The 18,470-nt window shown below is 38.0% G+C and overlaps 1 protein-coding gene across 1 annotated transcript in view; it reads right to left on the reverse strand.

The window, feature by feature from the left end:
• LOC124718637 (pre-mRNA-processing factor 40 homolog B) overlaps nt 1-18,470 on the reverse strand; it is a 190,435-nt gene that overhangs the window by 65,290 nt on the left and 106,675 nt on the right. The window contains exons 7-10 of the mRNA XM_047244261.1: nt 15,461-15,591; nt 13,968-14,228; nt 4,843-5,071; nt 3,330-3,578 (exon numbers count right to left, since the gene is read on the reverse strand). Coding sequence (XP_047100217.1) covers nt 3,330-3,578; nt 4,843-5,071; nt 13,968-14,228; nt 15,461-15,591 — 870 coding nt within the window. The remainder of the gene's footprint in view (nt 1-3,329; nt 3,579-4,842; nt 5,072-13,967; nt 14,229-15,460; nt 15,592-18,470) is intronic.

Here is an 18,470-nt window from a genome sequence, read left to right on the forward strand (position 1 = left end):
AGTCCACATTGGACCTCTGTGAGTAGTGCACTTTAATTATAACCACACAGCAGCATCTTCCAACAAGAGGACTCCCAATATCACAAGGCCAGTGTCATGTTATAGTGGTTTAAACAGCGCGACAGTTAACTCACACTGACATCTTGGGCATCAAGCTTGCCTGATATGAACCTGATAATACACATGTGGGGTTATTGAGCACCAACTCTGCACCCAGAAACCACTGGCCCATAATTTAGAGAACCGCATGACCTGTGCTTGGACATCCAATGCCACATACATCCAGAAATGTCAAGAACTTGCTGACTCTGTAACACTAAGAATCAGTGCTGTATTGCATTCCAAAGATGGACTACTGCAGTATTAAGTGGCTGGTTATAGTACTATGGCAAATTAGTGCAAAGTCACACACACACACACACACACACACACACACACACACACACACACACACACACACACACACGCGACATGATAAGATCTTTTCCATAACTAACTCTGACGTGACACCATCAGGTTTGTTTCCATTCATCTCAAAGCACAGGAGCTCGATTTATGAGAATATTTTGTATTCAACAGTTTGGAATTTCGTCAACCAAAGTTAATACAAGTTTTAGTTTCATCATCTTTGTTAGTTCCTACTTAAAAAAAAAAACTGAAAACAGATATTGCATTCCCATACATCAGTGCCATGCGCTGGGACGATCAGCCTTACTGAATGTTTCCCCCAGTACCACGGCACACTGTCTCATCACTTAGAGGGGAGAGGGGGAAACTGCGAAAGTGCTGCATTTAAAAGGCAATGCAATCACACTGCTTACAATTTGGTTTCATATTTCACATTGCTCAACAACATACATCACAAACAAGACACACTTTCAGTGTTATTCAATCATTTTTTGGCACACTGGAGACATAATATAATTTTTATATGGTACAAACTGCCCGCATATGTGCACACAGACAGTTTCAGATTTTCACACTGAAGCTACCGTGTAATCGTGACTGACTTAGTTTCACAATCGGAAAAAGACATTCACGCAAATATGTTGAATTGAAATATTGTAGCACTTTTCCAACCTCATAATGAAGATGTGGAAATGCTATCTGAGGAAAGCAATGTAGACATCCTGCACAGTTTTAATGTAAAAGGATTTATCTTTAAAATGGGAATTACTCTTCATATCAATCAGTTACATCTCCACATGAACAGGGGTGCTTCCAACTCAAACAGAAAATGGTCTCGAAAACAGATGTAAGACTGATGGTGTTCCCAAAATATTTAGGAAACAATTCTTTCAAGACCGCAATGAATTCTTTAAGCATCCCCTTTTCTTCAATAGCATTGAGCTTGGGGAACTGCACTGTGTTTGTCCAAATGTGTCCCTGATTATAATGAGATCTTCTATTAAAATGCATCCCTATCAAGTAATAAAGAAGTTTTCTCTCACCTTGCAATATTTTACTGTATGGAGTGTGCAGTCAAGTCCATTTAAAATGCAAGATCTGCAATCCATTCTTGATGTTCTCGTTTTTCCTTCATAAATTCAACAATATTGAGTTTTAAATCGAAAACTCATTCCATGCATGCCGTGTGACTTAACCAATGTACTCTCCACACTCTCTGTTCATTCCATCAAAAACTGTTGCAACTGACAGTGGAATAAGTGAAATAATGCACGTAACTTCAGAAATGTTACTATTCACACCACCAATTTCTTCTCAGGCTGCATACCTGCAAATTTAGCACAGAGTGCTTGTTGACATACAGAACGGTGAATCCTGTTTGTCGACTGTAATATCTCTCTCTTTTATTATCAACTAAATCTTTAAATTATTTCTGCACAGTATTGTACTTGCAATGTCGTTTCATAGCAAATTTGCAGTATCTGTCAATTATGTAACTGCATAATAGATCATAAGAATTCTCATACCTCTGTTTTTGTATCATGGAACCTGAAGCATATAATATGTCACAGCAGGACATTATGCAGAGAATTAATAGACAGTATGCTGCTTGACTTTTTGATTTTTTAAATTTTTTTAGAAGCTTATTTCAGCTTTATTGCCCTGAACAGCACATCTGCAAACAATTGCATGTATTCATATTTTACATAGTATAAAATTTATAGAGGTTTTTTTTTTCCTTGGATATTGTACTCACATGCTAATGTTTTAAATGGACATATGTCAACTTTTAATAAATCATTGCTGCTGTACATAGTTGTAATATTTTTTCAGTAACATTTTAAAGTTGTTTGATGATTTGATATTGCATGTATATTATAATTCTTTTTTATTATTTACACAGTTGTGGAAATTCAGGTTTGACAGTCAATTGTTTACTCAAATATATTTCTGTTCCTGCAGATTGTATACCTATGGAACTGTTGTTGGTGTGTTTTGGTTATCCGTTATCCCTATACAAAATTTCAATGATTTATTTAAAAAAACTGTGTACATTTGAAATTGGTTTGTTCATTTGGTATAGCATGGGGATAATCCTTAGTGTGTATGTATATTTCAAATTCCTCCAAAATATTTACAATTGGACTTTTCATATTTTGCGCAGGGTTTGTAGTGCATTTTCAGTGTTGCAAACTTTGTGTTTTTCTTTCTGAGCACACACAAAAGAAACAACTAACAACCAATAGACCTTCTTTACACACCTCAAAAATGACAAACATGAAGTTGAAACATTGAAAGCACATTGCAAATCCTGCACACAATCCCAAAAAGTCCAATCAAAAATATTTTGGAGGAATCTGAAATACAAACACACACAAGGGTTATCCTCATGATATACCAAACGGTCAAACCAATTCCAACCCCACACAGTAAAAAAAAAAAAAAATTGAAATTTTATATAGGGATAATGGGTAACCAAAACGCCAGAGATTACAAACACATCAATATATTTGAGTAAACAACTAGCTGTCAAACTTTAATTCCCTGTCAAAATAGTAATGGAACATATTATATTTGCAACATCATACCACTGAAACGCTTTAAAAGTTACTGAAAAAACGTAACATCCAACAACTACACAGCAGCAACAGTTTACTCATAGTTGAGACACATCCGTTTACAACGTCAGAATGTGAATACAACATTCAGTTTAAAAAACCTTTATAAATTATATATTATGTAAAATATAAAAAAATGAAATTGTTTTCTGATGTACTGATGAAGGCAATAAGGCTGAAATAAGCTTATGAACAAAAGTAGAATATCAAGCACCATACTCACTACTAATTATCTGCATAAAGACGTTACGCACGGAAGGTGATACGAACACTCGTTGGAAAAGAGCTACACAATTTACTGACCAGGCTGGCCGAGCATGGCGGAGAAGCGCAGGTCGGCACTGATGGTGGGGTACAGCTCTACCCAGAGTGACATCGACGTCAGCTTGCCCTGCTCGTGCAGCTCGTCCAGCAGCGTCACAAACGCGTCACGGTTCTTCCGCTGCTGCCGCTTTGAGCGCTTCTTTTCCCGTTCCTTGTCTGCCTCCTCTTCCTTCTCCAGCTGCCGTATGTGCTCTTCGAATACAATCAAGGCGTCTTCCTTGTCCATACCTGAAATAATGACAGGATTGTTACATAACGAAAATATGTTCTCTCTACAGTATTATCGTACTCTCAGCTTGTGTAATATCTGTGTGGATTGCGTTAACATAAATGTTTCTTGGGCAAAATACTAAGTCATATTGTAACATAACTGTCACTGACATTACAACCACAGTTGCAGTGGTCTTCCTCTGGGTCTACTATGTAGTCATGGGTTGATCTGACTGTCTACTGTGCACATTGTTACATTCCATTCCTAAAAAAATTGCTGGTATCATTGGTATATTAGAACCAAAGGCATCGGGATCTCCTGTAATCTGCTGCACCATTCGGTAAGAAATTTTGTGTATTTCGTTCATTATTCTGTACTGTAACAGCCACGTTTCTAATAAAATTGTGCACATGTTTAATTTCTAACACATGTTATTAAGGTCTCAGGCATAGGGTAAATTTTAAAAGCTTTTCATCTCAGACCGTTTAGTACTCTCACAGAACAGTTTACAATAGGGGTGAATATTTACTGACAGTTACTGTCAGATAGTTCCCTGCAACTACTTCCTGTAAGTAACTGTAAATCTTTCAAGAGCAGATGTTAGAAGTGTTAACACACAATGGGTGGGAGTGTCTGTGAGAGGTGAGAGATCATGTTCCAAAAGATTTTTCTGGCATTGTTCAGAGCATGAAGGAAGAGGTAGCCTCAGGCAGCAGCTGTATTTTCAGTAGCAAAGAATAATTGACCGTATTCGTGTCCAACAAGAAAGCAAACTGGGCAGCAGGATGAGTTTAGAGCATGTAAGAATCTCATTCCAGAGCTTGTGATGAAAAAGCCATAACAATATCCAAACTTTACGAGAATGACAGCGATGGAGATGGAAGAAGTTCTCTCTATAATTTGACCTAAAATTTCCAATCTCGGTACTATTATGCATAAATCCATCAAAGGCAGATTGCTTGTGACACTAACATTTCTAGCGCTACATTTATTCTCGAGGTATGAATTTAAAAAAAAGCTTCAGTCTATCTAAGCTTTTCACAATATTGTTTTACACTGATTTGTCTGTATTACTATCACCATCATCATCATCATCATCATCATCATCATCATCATCATCATCACTACTATCAATAACTGGATACCAGTGTCTGAGTTTAATTTGTACAGAACTGAAGATGATCACTATGTGATAGAAAATCGATTCTGCTATCAATAAAACATCAATATTATGGCCAACACTGACCTTCCTTTTAATTTATGAACATGTAATGAACTGACCCAGCAGGTTGGCATCATCTGCAAACTCATGGTTGTCCAGAAGCATCTGCTGCGCCTCCTGCCACGTCGTGGAGTACTGGATGTTCATCATCGAGTCCAGTACCTCGGCCAGGCGCTTCATGTTCCGCTTCTTCATTATTTTCGCTTCTTCCTTCTCTTTCTTGGCCAAGTTGAAGATAACATCTTCATAGATATCGCGACGGTCCGATTCGGAGACATTCTTCCACACCTACAAGCAAAAATGTTCTGTGATTTACTATAAAATCTATAAGGTTCCCAGAGTTTCAAACTAAACTGTATGCAACGTACAGTGGCCAAATAAAAAAATTAGAAATCCAAAATACACTGGAGCCGCATAGCTCTAAGAATGGGCGAGAGAAAAATCATACTAGTACTCAATACTGATAAAGACAATAAGGCAGCAACTTGAAATGCTGTGCTGTACACATAACGAGAAACACGCTTTGAGCACAAAAGAGTGGTCTCTCAGTGATATGAATCAATAAAATCATCTTCAGCTTTGAGCCACATGAAGATGTTAAATTTCTTTTTTCAGGCAAATTCTTCTCAGCCATTACGATCCTTACATAGCTGTGTTGCTGACTGTGACATCACTGAAGCTCACTGTGCCACCAGATAAGGCAATGTTTGTAATCAATGTTTGCCCCTCCTTACAACTGATGAATCCCACAATATCCCAAGTTGTTGACTGACATCTTTATTAAAGGAGTTTTCTGAGAGTTTAATACAAGCCACTTCTTGTTTGTCCTCGTAATGTAGTAAAAGTCTCGTCCAATCTAATTTGGTGTCCATTTTCTCAGGGGGGTTTGGCTAATACTGAGTTAAAAAATATATATATATATAAATGCAACTTCTTGCTCTGTTCTTCAGGAATATTTTCTTTGCCTACAAAATCTAACTTTAACTATACTCACTTTCACAGAAGATTATTTGTAGTTGTCTCTGTCAGTGGGGCAGATTTTCAGGATCTGAGACAACATTTGGTCAATGCTCTAGGTTCATTAGAACACTGTGTTTTTGTTCCAGACTGTCATGGCCGAATACAAACAGATACCACCCTGTACAGTCTGCACAGAATGCTGTGGCTGACAGATGTGCACATGGCAGGTCACACATGTGGTGTGCGGTAGTGGTGAGGTTCAGGGGCAGGCAGTGTGGGAGAAATGCCAAGCGGTGGAGGGGAAGTGTTGTTTTAAACTGAAGCATAAGATCACATTTTCTGCAAAAATTAAGTGTAGCATCTCCATTCCCACACTTGCATGGTGGCCATTTAAAAAATCTGTCATCTCTTCTTTGGTTAGTATGTAAAAAATTCCACCAAAAATGCAGTGATATATTTTCGGCTGGCTTGTTAAACGTTTGTTAACTTTCAGAGAAGCGTCACGAGTGGCAAATTTGGAGTAAAACCTACACATTTCTCAGGCAGTAATGTTAAAATTTGCTTCTTTTGCCAAAAGCAGTGGAGTTTACACAGTCTCACATCACTAACACATTGTGTATACTCAATTGAGAGAGAATTTTGAAACAGTGGATTATTAAGTTTATTAAGTGAGGAACTGAGGAAAAGTAAAGTAGCTTATGAAATAGCACACCCTCGGTACAAAATAAACGTGTAATGTCTTCACTTATGGTGTTCTGAAACCCGCAGAATTTCTCATTTCACCAGCTATCGACGGTCCTTAAAAATTACATTTTTTCATTGAAAAGTCTACAGTTAGTGAAATAACATGGTAAATAATGAAGTTTCGCATAATAACCATATGGCAGAATACTCTCCTCTTTCCATGCTATCTTTTGCCAAAATCTCATTTCAATACCTTAAACAGTTTATGAAATACAGAGCTGGCTTTATCACTGACACGGCATAATCGATAGAGACATACACCCAAGTCTAAAGAAAAATTCAGCATATTAGCTAAATTTCATTCACGGCAACATATTATGTAATAAGCACCCAACACCACAACATAGTGACATCTATTTTTCATTACTAAAATGATGGGCACAGCACCATGGACATGATATATAAAGCTACAAGTAAAATAAAAATGGTTCTGTTATTGCTGACAAGCCGAAAGGTGGCAAACACTGTCGGCCTCTCCTTCTGAGCAAATGAACAAACTTGCTCAGCACTTTGGATGGAAATTGTTCACTGTGCATCAACCACTGTATCCTGCACAGGCTCTACAGGTGGATTTTTTTATAACAATCAAAAAACTGATTTAAGCTGAAACTACCTGTGCAACTCTAAGGAGGTCTTAATAAATACAGACTAAGTGGAAAAATGCCATCTACGTTCTTAAGATGGTTTTATTTCTCCTTTCTGACCCTGTAGTTTCCTGTATTGCTTGCTCAATATACAGACGACTGAACAGCAGGCGAGATAGGTTACTGTACTGTCTCTCTCCCTTCCCAACCACTGCTTTCCTTTCATGTCCTCCAACTCCTATAGCTGCAGCCTTGTTTGTGTACAAGTTGTAGATAAGATTTTGCTCTATATTTTATGTCTGCTACTTCCAGAATTTCAAAAAGTGTAGTCTGGCCAGTGTTGTAAAAGTTTTCTACAATTCCTGTAAATGTAGATTTGCCTTTCTTAAATCTATTCTGTAAGTACACTAATTGACTGTTCTGTAATTTCTTGGTAGAATATTTTATACATTATGCATGAAAAAACACATAACATTGATGTAATATTCTACAATATTTGTTACTTATTTCAGAAACTGGTTTTCAGCTGTTATGCCATCATCAGATACAAAGGTAACTGTGGTGAAGTGAAATTTTATTGGATCAAAGATTTTAAACTAGTGCATTTACAGCATATCTCCATAGCCAGATGATTAAAATGTTAATGTTAGTGGGTGCTGGGAATCAACCTCAGCTATAAATGGCATGAGCCTGACAATAGTTCAGTTTGCTGGTCTCAAGGCAGCAAGTACACATAATGGCAAAACTCGCAGCACCTGAAGAAGATGGCAGCGTTGGTCGTCAAAATATTAAACATTCAGGAAGGCCGAACATGGATTTGTACCATCATCCTCCCGAATGAAAGTCCAATGTGCTAACCACAGAATAAAACAATGGGGATTACTTCAGTGTAAATGTGATGTAAGATTATTTAACTAAGATAAAATATGTGACAGATTAACCAATGGACTATATACAAATTACAACAGTTGTTCATAGAAAAAAATAAACTGAGCAATAAACTTTGATGACATGTTTCAATGGTGTGGCTTTGTAAATCACAGCTGCTTCACTTACTAGTATATCTTAGCTGTTTCTAATTCAGGATCTATTAAAGACAAGTTCAATTTGTCCAGCCACACCTTTGGAACATGTCACCTAAGTTTATTATTCAATTTATTTTCTCCTTTGAGCAACTGTTTTAATTTGTATAAAATCCATTAGTTAATGTGTAATACATTTTACCTCAGTACAATAATTTTAAATCACACTTACACTGAAATAATCTCTTTTGTTTTATCCCTAAATCTAACATTTTACATCTCTCATTACAGACAGAGCACAAGCTAGGAATGTTTTAAGGATAGAGAAGGAAATCGATCATGCCCTTTCAAAGAGCCCAGGATGATTCCGGGAAATCACAGAAAACCTAAATCAGGAAGGCCGAACATGGATTTGTACCATCATCCTCCCGAATGAAAGTACAATGTGCTAACCACAATGCCACCTTGCTCCGTCTGAGAAGGAGGGGAGGAGGAAGGGGTGGGGGGAGAGGGTGGGGGGGGGGGCAGTCTGTCCCCACACATTGTTTAAATCTGTATATTGAGCAAGCCTTACAGGAAACTGAGGAGAAATTCTGAAACTGAACTGCAGTTCAGATAAGACAAATAAATTAACAATGTGCGTCCTGGTGTTCTGGCGAGTTGTCACCTCCATTTTATGCACAATATTTTGACGACAAACGCTGCCATCTTCTTCAGGTGCTGCAAGTTTTGCCGTTATGTGTACTTCCTACCTTGAGACCAACAAACTGTGAACTATTGTCAGTCTCATGCTGCCATTTATAGCTGAGGTTGATTCCCAGCACCCACTAAGCGCTTTTATACTCTTTTGTTTTTCAGAGCTGGCACTGGTATTCTCTCAAACACAAATTCTGCCGGCTTTTTCCAGTTCTGGTGGATGTGATGGCTGATAAGAATTTAATACATTGAGTGCCAGACCCTAAATGTTATTGAAACTGAAACCACTGTACCTGTTTATTACATTTTCTGATGCCTTTATTTGGACAGACTTCTTAATTACGCTGTCCCAGAAGTATGACATTTGCATCACTATACTGCTATCATCTTACTGCATTTCACTGTATGCCATGTTTCCCTACGAGTCTGCTGATCTTTCCAGATATTGAGCCATTGTAAGGCAGATAAGCATCTTTTGGCTTCTCTTCCTCGACCACGGTCTCAAATGCTTTCTCAGGTGTTCTTGACTTTGCCTGCATCGCCTGTTCAATTTGAAGATCTGACTACTCATCCATCTGGAATACTTTTCATAAGCATTTTATTTCTTCTCCTTGCCTGAAAGTGTTCAAGCTCTACGGCTCTGACAGATGGTGATGGATCGAGGTGCGGAGAGAGAAGTCAGTGTGTGTAGTTTTTCTATATGTATTATATCACCAATTTTATATTATTACGTATAGAGTTTAAATGGTCCAGGAACTCTTAAAGCTTTTCCAGTCCATGTGGCCACACTACAAATGTGTTGTCCACGCACTGACAGAAACACGTTGGTTTCAGCTCGGAGGATTCTAATGCCTTTGCTTCAAAGTGTTTAACGTACAGCTTTGCAACGACAGGTGATAAATGACTACCCATCACCATACAAGCGGTCTCTTCACAGTACTGTCCATGGAACAGCACATAATTAGATGTCAGAATGTGCCTAATAAGTTCTGTGAAACAGACCATCAAAACATTCAACAATATATGCAAGAAACATCAGCATATCTAACTAAAACAACACAGCAAATCCAGCAGCCGCCAAGCACTGCCTTGAATTTAATAGTGAAATGAAATGCAACGAGATCAGTACAGTGATGCAAACATCAAGTATCTGGGACAGCCTAATTAAGAGTCTATAAAAATAAAGAAATCAGAAAACCTTATAAACAGAGATGGTGGTTTCAATTTAAATAAAGCTTGGGGTCTGGTACTCTATTTATTAAAATCTCATTGACCATCACATCCACTAGAATTGGTAAATGCTGAGAGAATGTGTGTTTCACAGAATATCACTGCCAGCTCTGAAAAAACAAAAGACATTGATGGCCATAGTGGGCATTGGGTATCGAGCCTGGCCATAAATAGTGGCAGAGACCAAAAAATAGTTCACTGTCTGGTTGGAGTTCAAGCAACAAATACAAGTAACAGCAAAACTCACAGCACCTGAAGAAGATGGCAGAGTTGGTTGTCAAAATATTGTGAAGAGAAAGGGAAAAAAACTTGGCAGAGCACCAGAAGCGCATTATTAATTTCACCAAGAAAACCTGAGAAATCACAGGTGAAATAAAAGTTTCAAAACTGACAATAGCATTTTCCCACTTTGGCTGCATTTATTAAGGCTTCCTCAGTCGCACACCTATTTTTGGCTTAAAAGAATTTTTGAGTGTTTGTAAACAACAAGGTGCCACACACATCAAGATGGCAGTGAATTTGGACAATGTGGTACCATTGTGATGGTTTGTAAATTATACAGTTCGCAATTGTTTGACTCTGAGCATTTCAGTCAGAGCAAACTAGTAGAATAAACCAGTCTTTATTGCTTTTTAAGTCACCTACTGCTGTAGTAATCCAGAACGTAAAAATGAGGTTCAACTTAAGTGCTTCATTAAATTCAGGGTGCAATTTTTCAACATCTTTATTTGTGACTTGGTTGGAGTTCCACACAGTGAAAGCAGCTCATATTATGAAGTAACAGACTTTCTTGTTTAACACACAACACTTTTGATACATTTAATTTTTATTCTGAGGCATATGGCACCATGTTCCTTATAAACACTCGAAAATACCTTTAAGACAAAACTAATTGTGTGACTAACAAGAGGTCTTAATAACTACAGCTTAAGTGGAAAAGTCTGTCATTGTTGAAGCTTTTATTGCTGCTGTAATCTCTCAGCTTTCCCCAGCGCAACTGGTTACTAGTGTAGCCGCAAATGTTCTGCCAAGCTGTAGTTTCCATTTTATGCAGAATATTTCGATGACCAACCTAACTGTTTTCTTTTAGGTGCTGCGAGTCGTGCTTTTATGTGTACTCACTGCCTGGAATCCAACCATACTAGACCATTGTTTGTCTCACAACGGGACCACACAGCAATCACATTTTTGTAATTTTTTTATATTTAAGGTATTTGAAGCTCAAAACTGAAAGATTAATGTCCCAAAATAGTGCAATGCAACCCTCAAAAATTCTTGAAAAAATCAACTTTGAAGTTTTCCAACTGTCTTTAATATGCTAAAGAAAGGTCAACTTTTCTCAACAGGAGAATGATCGCCTGTCACATAGGTGCTTTAGGTTTGATTCCTGGCTGAAGTAAATTTTTAAACAGAGGTGCCTGTTCTACTGTCAATTCTGTGAAGTTAAAATACATAAAGATGGAAAAAAATCAATAGTGCTTGATACTGCTGAGTTCTGGTTTGAGTCTCATTTACGTCATTATGTTTTTGGGTTCCCCCCCCCCCCCCCTACCCCTCCACTCCTCCATCCCTCGTTTAGTTCAAATACTTACATCATTTAAATACAGGGTGTATCAAAAGAATCATCCGATTTAAACTACTATGTTATTTGAGATATATGCGTGAAAAATGTGCTGTTGGAAAGAGCAAACTCTCAAGATTTACATGGTTCCCGTTAGGTAACAGCAGAGTGCACCCACTTCAATTGAGACAACAGAAAGCGTTTTGTGTTGTACTTTCTGTGCAGTGTGGGTCAGTAATAACTGTTCAGCGTGACTTTCGTACTAGGTATGGTGTGGATCCTCATACACCACAGAGCATTAGACGATGCCATGAACAATTCTGCGAAACAGGTTGTTTATGTAAAGGCAAATCGCTGGGCCATCCCTGAGTGTCTGACACGGACATCGAATGCATCTGCCATAGTTTCACCAGGAGTCCGCAGAAATCTGTTCACTATGCAGCTCAACATGCCCCTGATGTCCGTCTGGTGTGTGTTGCAGCAACGTTTACAAATGGAACCATACAAAATTCAGCTACTGCAAGCTCTTCATGAAGTGACAAACAAAAACGTGTGGAATTCTGTAATTTCGTTCTTGGCAAGGTGAAGACTGACAGTTTTCTTCCGTGTTTAGGGTTTAGTGACAAGGAAACATTCCATTTAAATGGAAAAGTGAACCATCATAATGTGAAAATGTGGGGTACAGAACAACCACATCAAGTTGTACATCATGAGAGACACACTAGAAAATTTAATGTGTTTTGTGCAGATTCACGGAAAAAGTTGTACAGCCATTTTTCTTTGGTGAGAACACTTGTCACAGGAAGCACAAATCTCGATATGCTTGAGAACTTTCTTTTGTCACAGTTGGAGACTAATTGAAACAACTCCATTTACCAACAGGATGGGGAACCACCACATTGGCATCTGGAAGTGTGGGAATGTTTAAATCAAATGATTACTGAACAATGGACTGGTCGCATTGGACCAAATGATTCAACCTTACATTACTAGCCTCCAAGGTCACCAGACCTGATTGTATGTGATTATTTCTTGTGGGGGTTTATAAAAGAGTCTGTTTATGTGCCTCCATTACCAACAACAATGAATGAACTGAGACATTGCATACCAGCAGCTAAGGAATCTGTAACTAAAGACATGCTCGCTGCAATGTGTGAACAATTTGAATACCGCATTGACATATGCTGTGCATCTCAAGGGGGGACATATTGAACATCTATGAGAAGGTATTGGGTGGCGACGGGGGTGGGGGGGGGGGTGGTAGAAAAGAAAAGAAAAGAAAAAAAAAACCTTTTGAGTTTCCCGTACATCAAAAAACAAAATTCATTGTATATGTTTATTAGTTTCTGAAATATAGATGTGCCAAACTGGATGTTTCTTTTTGATACACCCAGCATAAAATTCATCAAATATATGCTAACAGATATCTCATAGCTATTTTCATGAAAAATGCATGCCGTCCCATCCTAATTACACGTTACACACAAAAAATTCCATTTTCATTGCAAATTATTTTAATTATTGATCTTTAAAAAAGATTCTCAAATTTAAAAAATTAAAAATTAATTTTTTTCATCCATATGTATTTTAAATTTCATGGAAACGTTCATGGAACATGCACCTTTGTTTAAAATTCTGGCAGAGGTGGGTATCGAACCTGTGCCACACACATTGTAGGTGAGCATTCTACCACACATCCAGACAACAGGTTGACAAAAATTGAACTGACTTTAGCAAATTAAAGATGGTCGGACAACTTCGAAATATATTTTTCTGAGAATTTTTGAGAGGCACATCAAACTGATTTTGCTGACGTATTTGATTTCTGATTTCCACATACCATAAATACAAAAAAGTACAAAAATCTGATTACTATGTGGTTCTTCTGTCAGTCACTATTTATGGCAGAGTTCAATGCCAATTTTTTTTTTCTTCTTATTTTTATTTAGCTCGCACTGATATTCCGTGATACACAAATTCTCTCAGGGTTTTCAATGCTGGAGTGTCTCTCTCATTTTGTGCAAAACATGGGGAACTGAAGTTCATCTGCATGCCTGCCAACCCAGCCAAAGATCCTATGACAACAAACTTCAGGATGTCATGCAGATGTTTCTCTTTGATTTTTAACAACACCATTTTTTACCTTTTTTTCATTTTAAACACACACACACACACACACACACACACACACACACACACACACACACACACACACACACACACACACAGTGGGTATCATCAAGGCAATAAAACAAAGTCAAAATAATTTTTTCTGAGTATGCTGCAGTTTTATAAAACTGCCATAAAAAATGTAGAGTCCACATCACCTCAGAGGTAAAGCACAAATTACCTGACACAGAATTATTAAGTATTATGTTTGCACTTACATCCATGTGGCCAAACATGTCCTCACAGCGGTAATACTTTGTCGTGGACGAGACACGCTCATTGTTAGTGAGGAACGCCTCAAAGTCCTCACGAGCTTTCTTCGTCCGCTGCCTCTGGAGCTCCCGCTCTTCCTTCAGGCGCTGAGTTTTGTACGAGTTGAATGCCTGCTTCTTCTCATTAAGTTTCTTCAGCACGGGGTACCGTGGATCATTGGCAATCAGCTTCACTGCTGCTTCCCACGAAGCGTTGCTAGGAACGTCCTGGTCCAAAGATCATCATTATTAATACCGTTCAGAAAGCCAACAGCAATTACATTTAGAAACATACTTTGGTACAGGGTAATTGGATAGCAAGTACACACTGGAGGCAAGGAAGTTGAACAGTGTATGGACAACCAATGTGCAGCCCACCTGTGCAGCCCACCAACAAATGTTAAGTTACTTGTGTAGAAAGAAACCCAAGTGTAATGGCCAGTCACTCCCTTGTACATCAGCAGCAAAAGTTGTAAAACAGTTTTTACAGTACAATCCAGAGTAGCTGACAAACATGATGTCATATTTCACAAAGCAATTGTCAGGAATTTGTCATGGCATATCAGTATGATGATGCAACTGAATAGCAAATAACAAAAGAACTAGTACTGTGAAGTACACTTAATCCCAAAATAACAGATCAGACGTGTGACAGCTTGTATTTCCCCCCTTCGCTACAGTGGTTTTCGGACAAGAGCCATAAAATTCAGCATCACACATTTTTCAAGAATAACTTCTTTCCATTGGATGGTAATATGTATCATCACACAATCAGAAAAATTATTCATTATGTTTTGTTAAAGAGCAATGTATGATCACAAATTTTTTTGCATATACGAGGCCTGTCCAGAAAGTAAGAACTGTTTTGGAATGAATACACAAAAAACTTTTTTTTGTACTAAAATTTATTTTTACAAGAAGCAGCATTTCTTAAATTTTTTTTCTATACAGTTGTAGCCATCGTTCAGACATTTCTCATAGTGGGAAACAAAAAAAGTATGTTTCCTACTACGACAAATGTCTGAATAATGGTGGCAACTATGTAGAAAAATAAAATTTTGGTTTGAAAAAATGTTTTTATGGTTCTTTTTCCAAAATGCTACTTACCTTCTTGACATGCCTCATACTTCGCGTTTGATACTGTGAAATGTATACCTCTCCAAGTCCTATTCTTGCACACCGCCAATAAATATATGTTTCTCCAATATTAAAAATATTTGGGCTAATGTGATATATAACTTGATATTTTTACAGGAACTTTATCAAATACCTATGTGCATGAAAATCACAGAATCTGTGTTAGAGTGAACTGCAAAACAGGCAGAGAAATTAAAGAATGGTAGCGACACAAATTTCTGTCTACATTCAAAATATTGCAAACTGTTTGGGAATTCAAGTGATTAGCAATTTCTTTCACAATGACTAGTAATCACAAAAGAAATTGCAGTTAATGCTCTCACCTTATCCTTGAGCAGCTCTTTGAAAGCCTCTATGGCCTCCTTTTTGTCCTTGAAGACCATCTTTGGCTCCGGTGTACTTGTTCTGCTCCCTGACTCAGAGTCCTTAGGTGTCGACACGCTGTTCTCTTCCTCTGAAAAAGACCGTCAAGATTGTACATTTCCTTTGATTGGAGTGCTGATAGGATCTATGACTACAACAAGCATCCACTGCAACTGAGAAAGCAGGAGCAGAATTAACAGGCACACTGGACCTCTACCTTTTAGAGGTTATACATGTCAGCTCACAGAGAAAAACGGCAAACATAAGGGTATAATGGTCTCTACATATTCCTTCACTTCTTTTTCCCCCAACATGCTAAAATAGTAACATTTGTAACATGCTGGATAAATTGTACTAATGTTTCGTTTTAAATTTCCCTAGTGTTGCCTTTCAACTCAACATATTTCCAACGAGAAACCAGGGATATGATCAGAACATCCAACACTGAGCAACTGAAATGAAATTATGAATGACCATGGTTCTAGGTTCAGATAAATTATTTAATCAAGAGAAACTGAAGTTTTAAAATTTCACCTTGTAATATTACCAATCCAAGCACAATTACACCAAAGTGTACACCATCTTACTTTGATTTCCATGGAAACCCTGAGGGCACAAAGAAGTTACTTTAATATTCTTTGGAGCTATGGAAAAAGTGGCATTTGAGGGTTGCTGTCATTTATATTTCTTGGATGCTGTGTGTTGAACTTCAGTTTTTCAATAAATCCATCATGCATTCTGCACAGAAAGAATATCAATAATGCAACCCAAACTCCCACTAAAATTGATAGCGATTTTCGAGAATATACGTGAATCTACATAAAACTGCAACTGAATGTACTACGAATCATCTCACACAAGTTATAGTATAAAACATAACTTTCTTAAAGTGATGTGTCGCACACAATATTTAGGACAAATGAATGATGATTACTGACTACTGAAGCACATATATTTAACGCAGTTTGGAAAGTGGGACATGCAAGCTGAGCTTTGTGTTTTTGTGTATACGCATATACGCATGATGATCAAATGGTTAGGGAGATTGCATTGCTACTGGACAGGGTGACACCAGTGGTGGCTAGCATTTGGCCACACTTGCTGCTCTTAATGTTTTCTCCATGCAGCGGGTTCCTGCCGCAAAGCTGCACCGACCTTCACAGAAGAAGATGCCCATGACAACACATAGAACACAGAATCGATTGGACAGCAGGGCTGCCATAAACTGTAACTCGGCTTGCTGTAAGTTTTGTCAAAATATACTTGTCGAGCAGACAGAGAGCTGTCTGAAGTCTGTCTTGTATGTGAAAAGCTGTTTTAATATATGTGGTTTATGAAAGGAGAAAATTCTGTCACCTGGTAGAGTGAAGTCTGTTTTCAAGTTTTCAGGATGCCATTTTAGCAGCATGCCAAAATGGAGAAGTCAGTGATACAAACCATACATGGAAGGGGCGAGGTAACTGCAGTCCACTTTCTGGACAACTTGTAAATACCTTTTTGCTGTCTTTAATTCCTCTGTGACAACTTCAGAATTTCAAAGCATGTTTCCCAGTCAACATTGTCAAAAACTTTTTGTAAATGAACAAATTCTACAAACATCGGTTTTTTCTTCCCCAATCTACCTTCTAAGGTTAACAGTAGAAGCCATATTGTATCGTGCATTTCTAATATTCTATGGAGTGCAAATTCATACTGCCTATGTTGGTTTCTGCCATTTATTCCATTTTCCTGTAAATAAAGTATGTTGGTATTTTACAACTGAATTATTTGACATAGTTCAGTAATAATGTGAAAGTGTAATACACAGTATAATATTATTGAGTTTTAAAACAGAAGTACCAGATTACAGATGTTGTGTGTTTCAATGGTAGCAGCACTACACTGTTAAAAAAATTGTAGATCTGAATGAGAGGTTGTGGCAGTGATCATAAGGCCGTTGCAGCATCCCTGAATATGGAAGTTAATAGGAATATAAAAAAAGGGAGGAAGGTTTATCTGTTTAGCAAGAGTAATAGAAGGCAGATTTCAGACTACCTAACAGATCAAAACGAAAATTTCTGTTCCGACACTGACAATGTTGAGTGTTTATGGAAAAAGTTCAAGGCAATCGTAAAATGCGTTTTAGACAGGTACGTGCCGAGTAAAACTGTGAGGGACGGGAAAAACCCACCGTGGTACAACAACAAAGTTAGGAAACTACTGCGAAAGCAAAGAGAGCTCCACTCCAAGTTTAAACGCAGCCAAAACCTCTCAGACAAACAGAAGCTAAACGATGTCATAGTTAGCGTAAGGAGGGCTATGCGTGAAGCGTTCAGTGAATTCGAAAGTAAAATTCTATGTACCGACTTGACAGAAAATCCTAGGAAGTTCTGGTCTTACGTTAAATCAGTAAGTGGCTCGAAATAGCATATCCAGACACTCCGGGATGATGATGGCATTGAAACAGAGGATGACACGCGTAAAGCTGAAATACTAAACACCTTTTTCCAAAGCTGTTTCACAGAGGAAGACCGCACTGCAGTTCCTTCTCTAAATCCTCGCACAAACGAAAAAATGGCTGACATCGAAATAAGTGTCCAAGGAATAGAAAAGCAACTGGAATCACTCAATAGAGGAAAGTCCACTGGACCTGACGGGATACCAATTCGATTCTACACAGAGTACGCGAAAGAACTTGCCCCCCTTCTGACAGCCGTGTACCGCAAGTCTCTAGAGGAACAGAGGGTTCCAAATGATTGGAAAAGAGCACAGATAGTCCCAGTCTTCAAGAAGGGTCGTCGAGCAGATGCGCAAAACTATAGACCTATATCTCTGACGTCGATCTGTTGTAGAATTTTAGAACATGTTTTTTGCTCAAGTATCACGTCGTTTTTGGAAAACCAGAATCTACTATGAAGGAATCAACATGGATTCCGGAAACAGCGATCGTGTGAGACCCAACTCGCTTTATTTGTTCATGAGACCCAGAAA

This window comes from Schistocerca piceifrons, chromosome 10 (genome assembly GCF_021461385.2).
Source record: "Schistocerca piceifrons isolate TAMUIC-IGC-003096 chromosome 10, iqSchPice1.1, whole genome shotgun sequence".
Classification (NCBI taxonomy): domain Eukaryota; kingdom Metazoa; phylum Arthropoda; class Insecta; order Orthoptera; family Acrididae; genus Schistocerca; species Schistocerca piceifrons.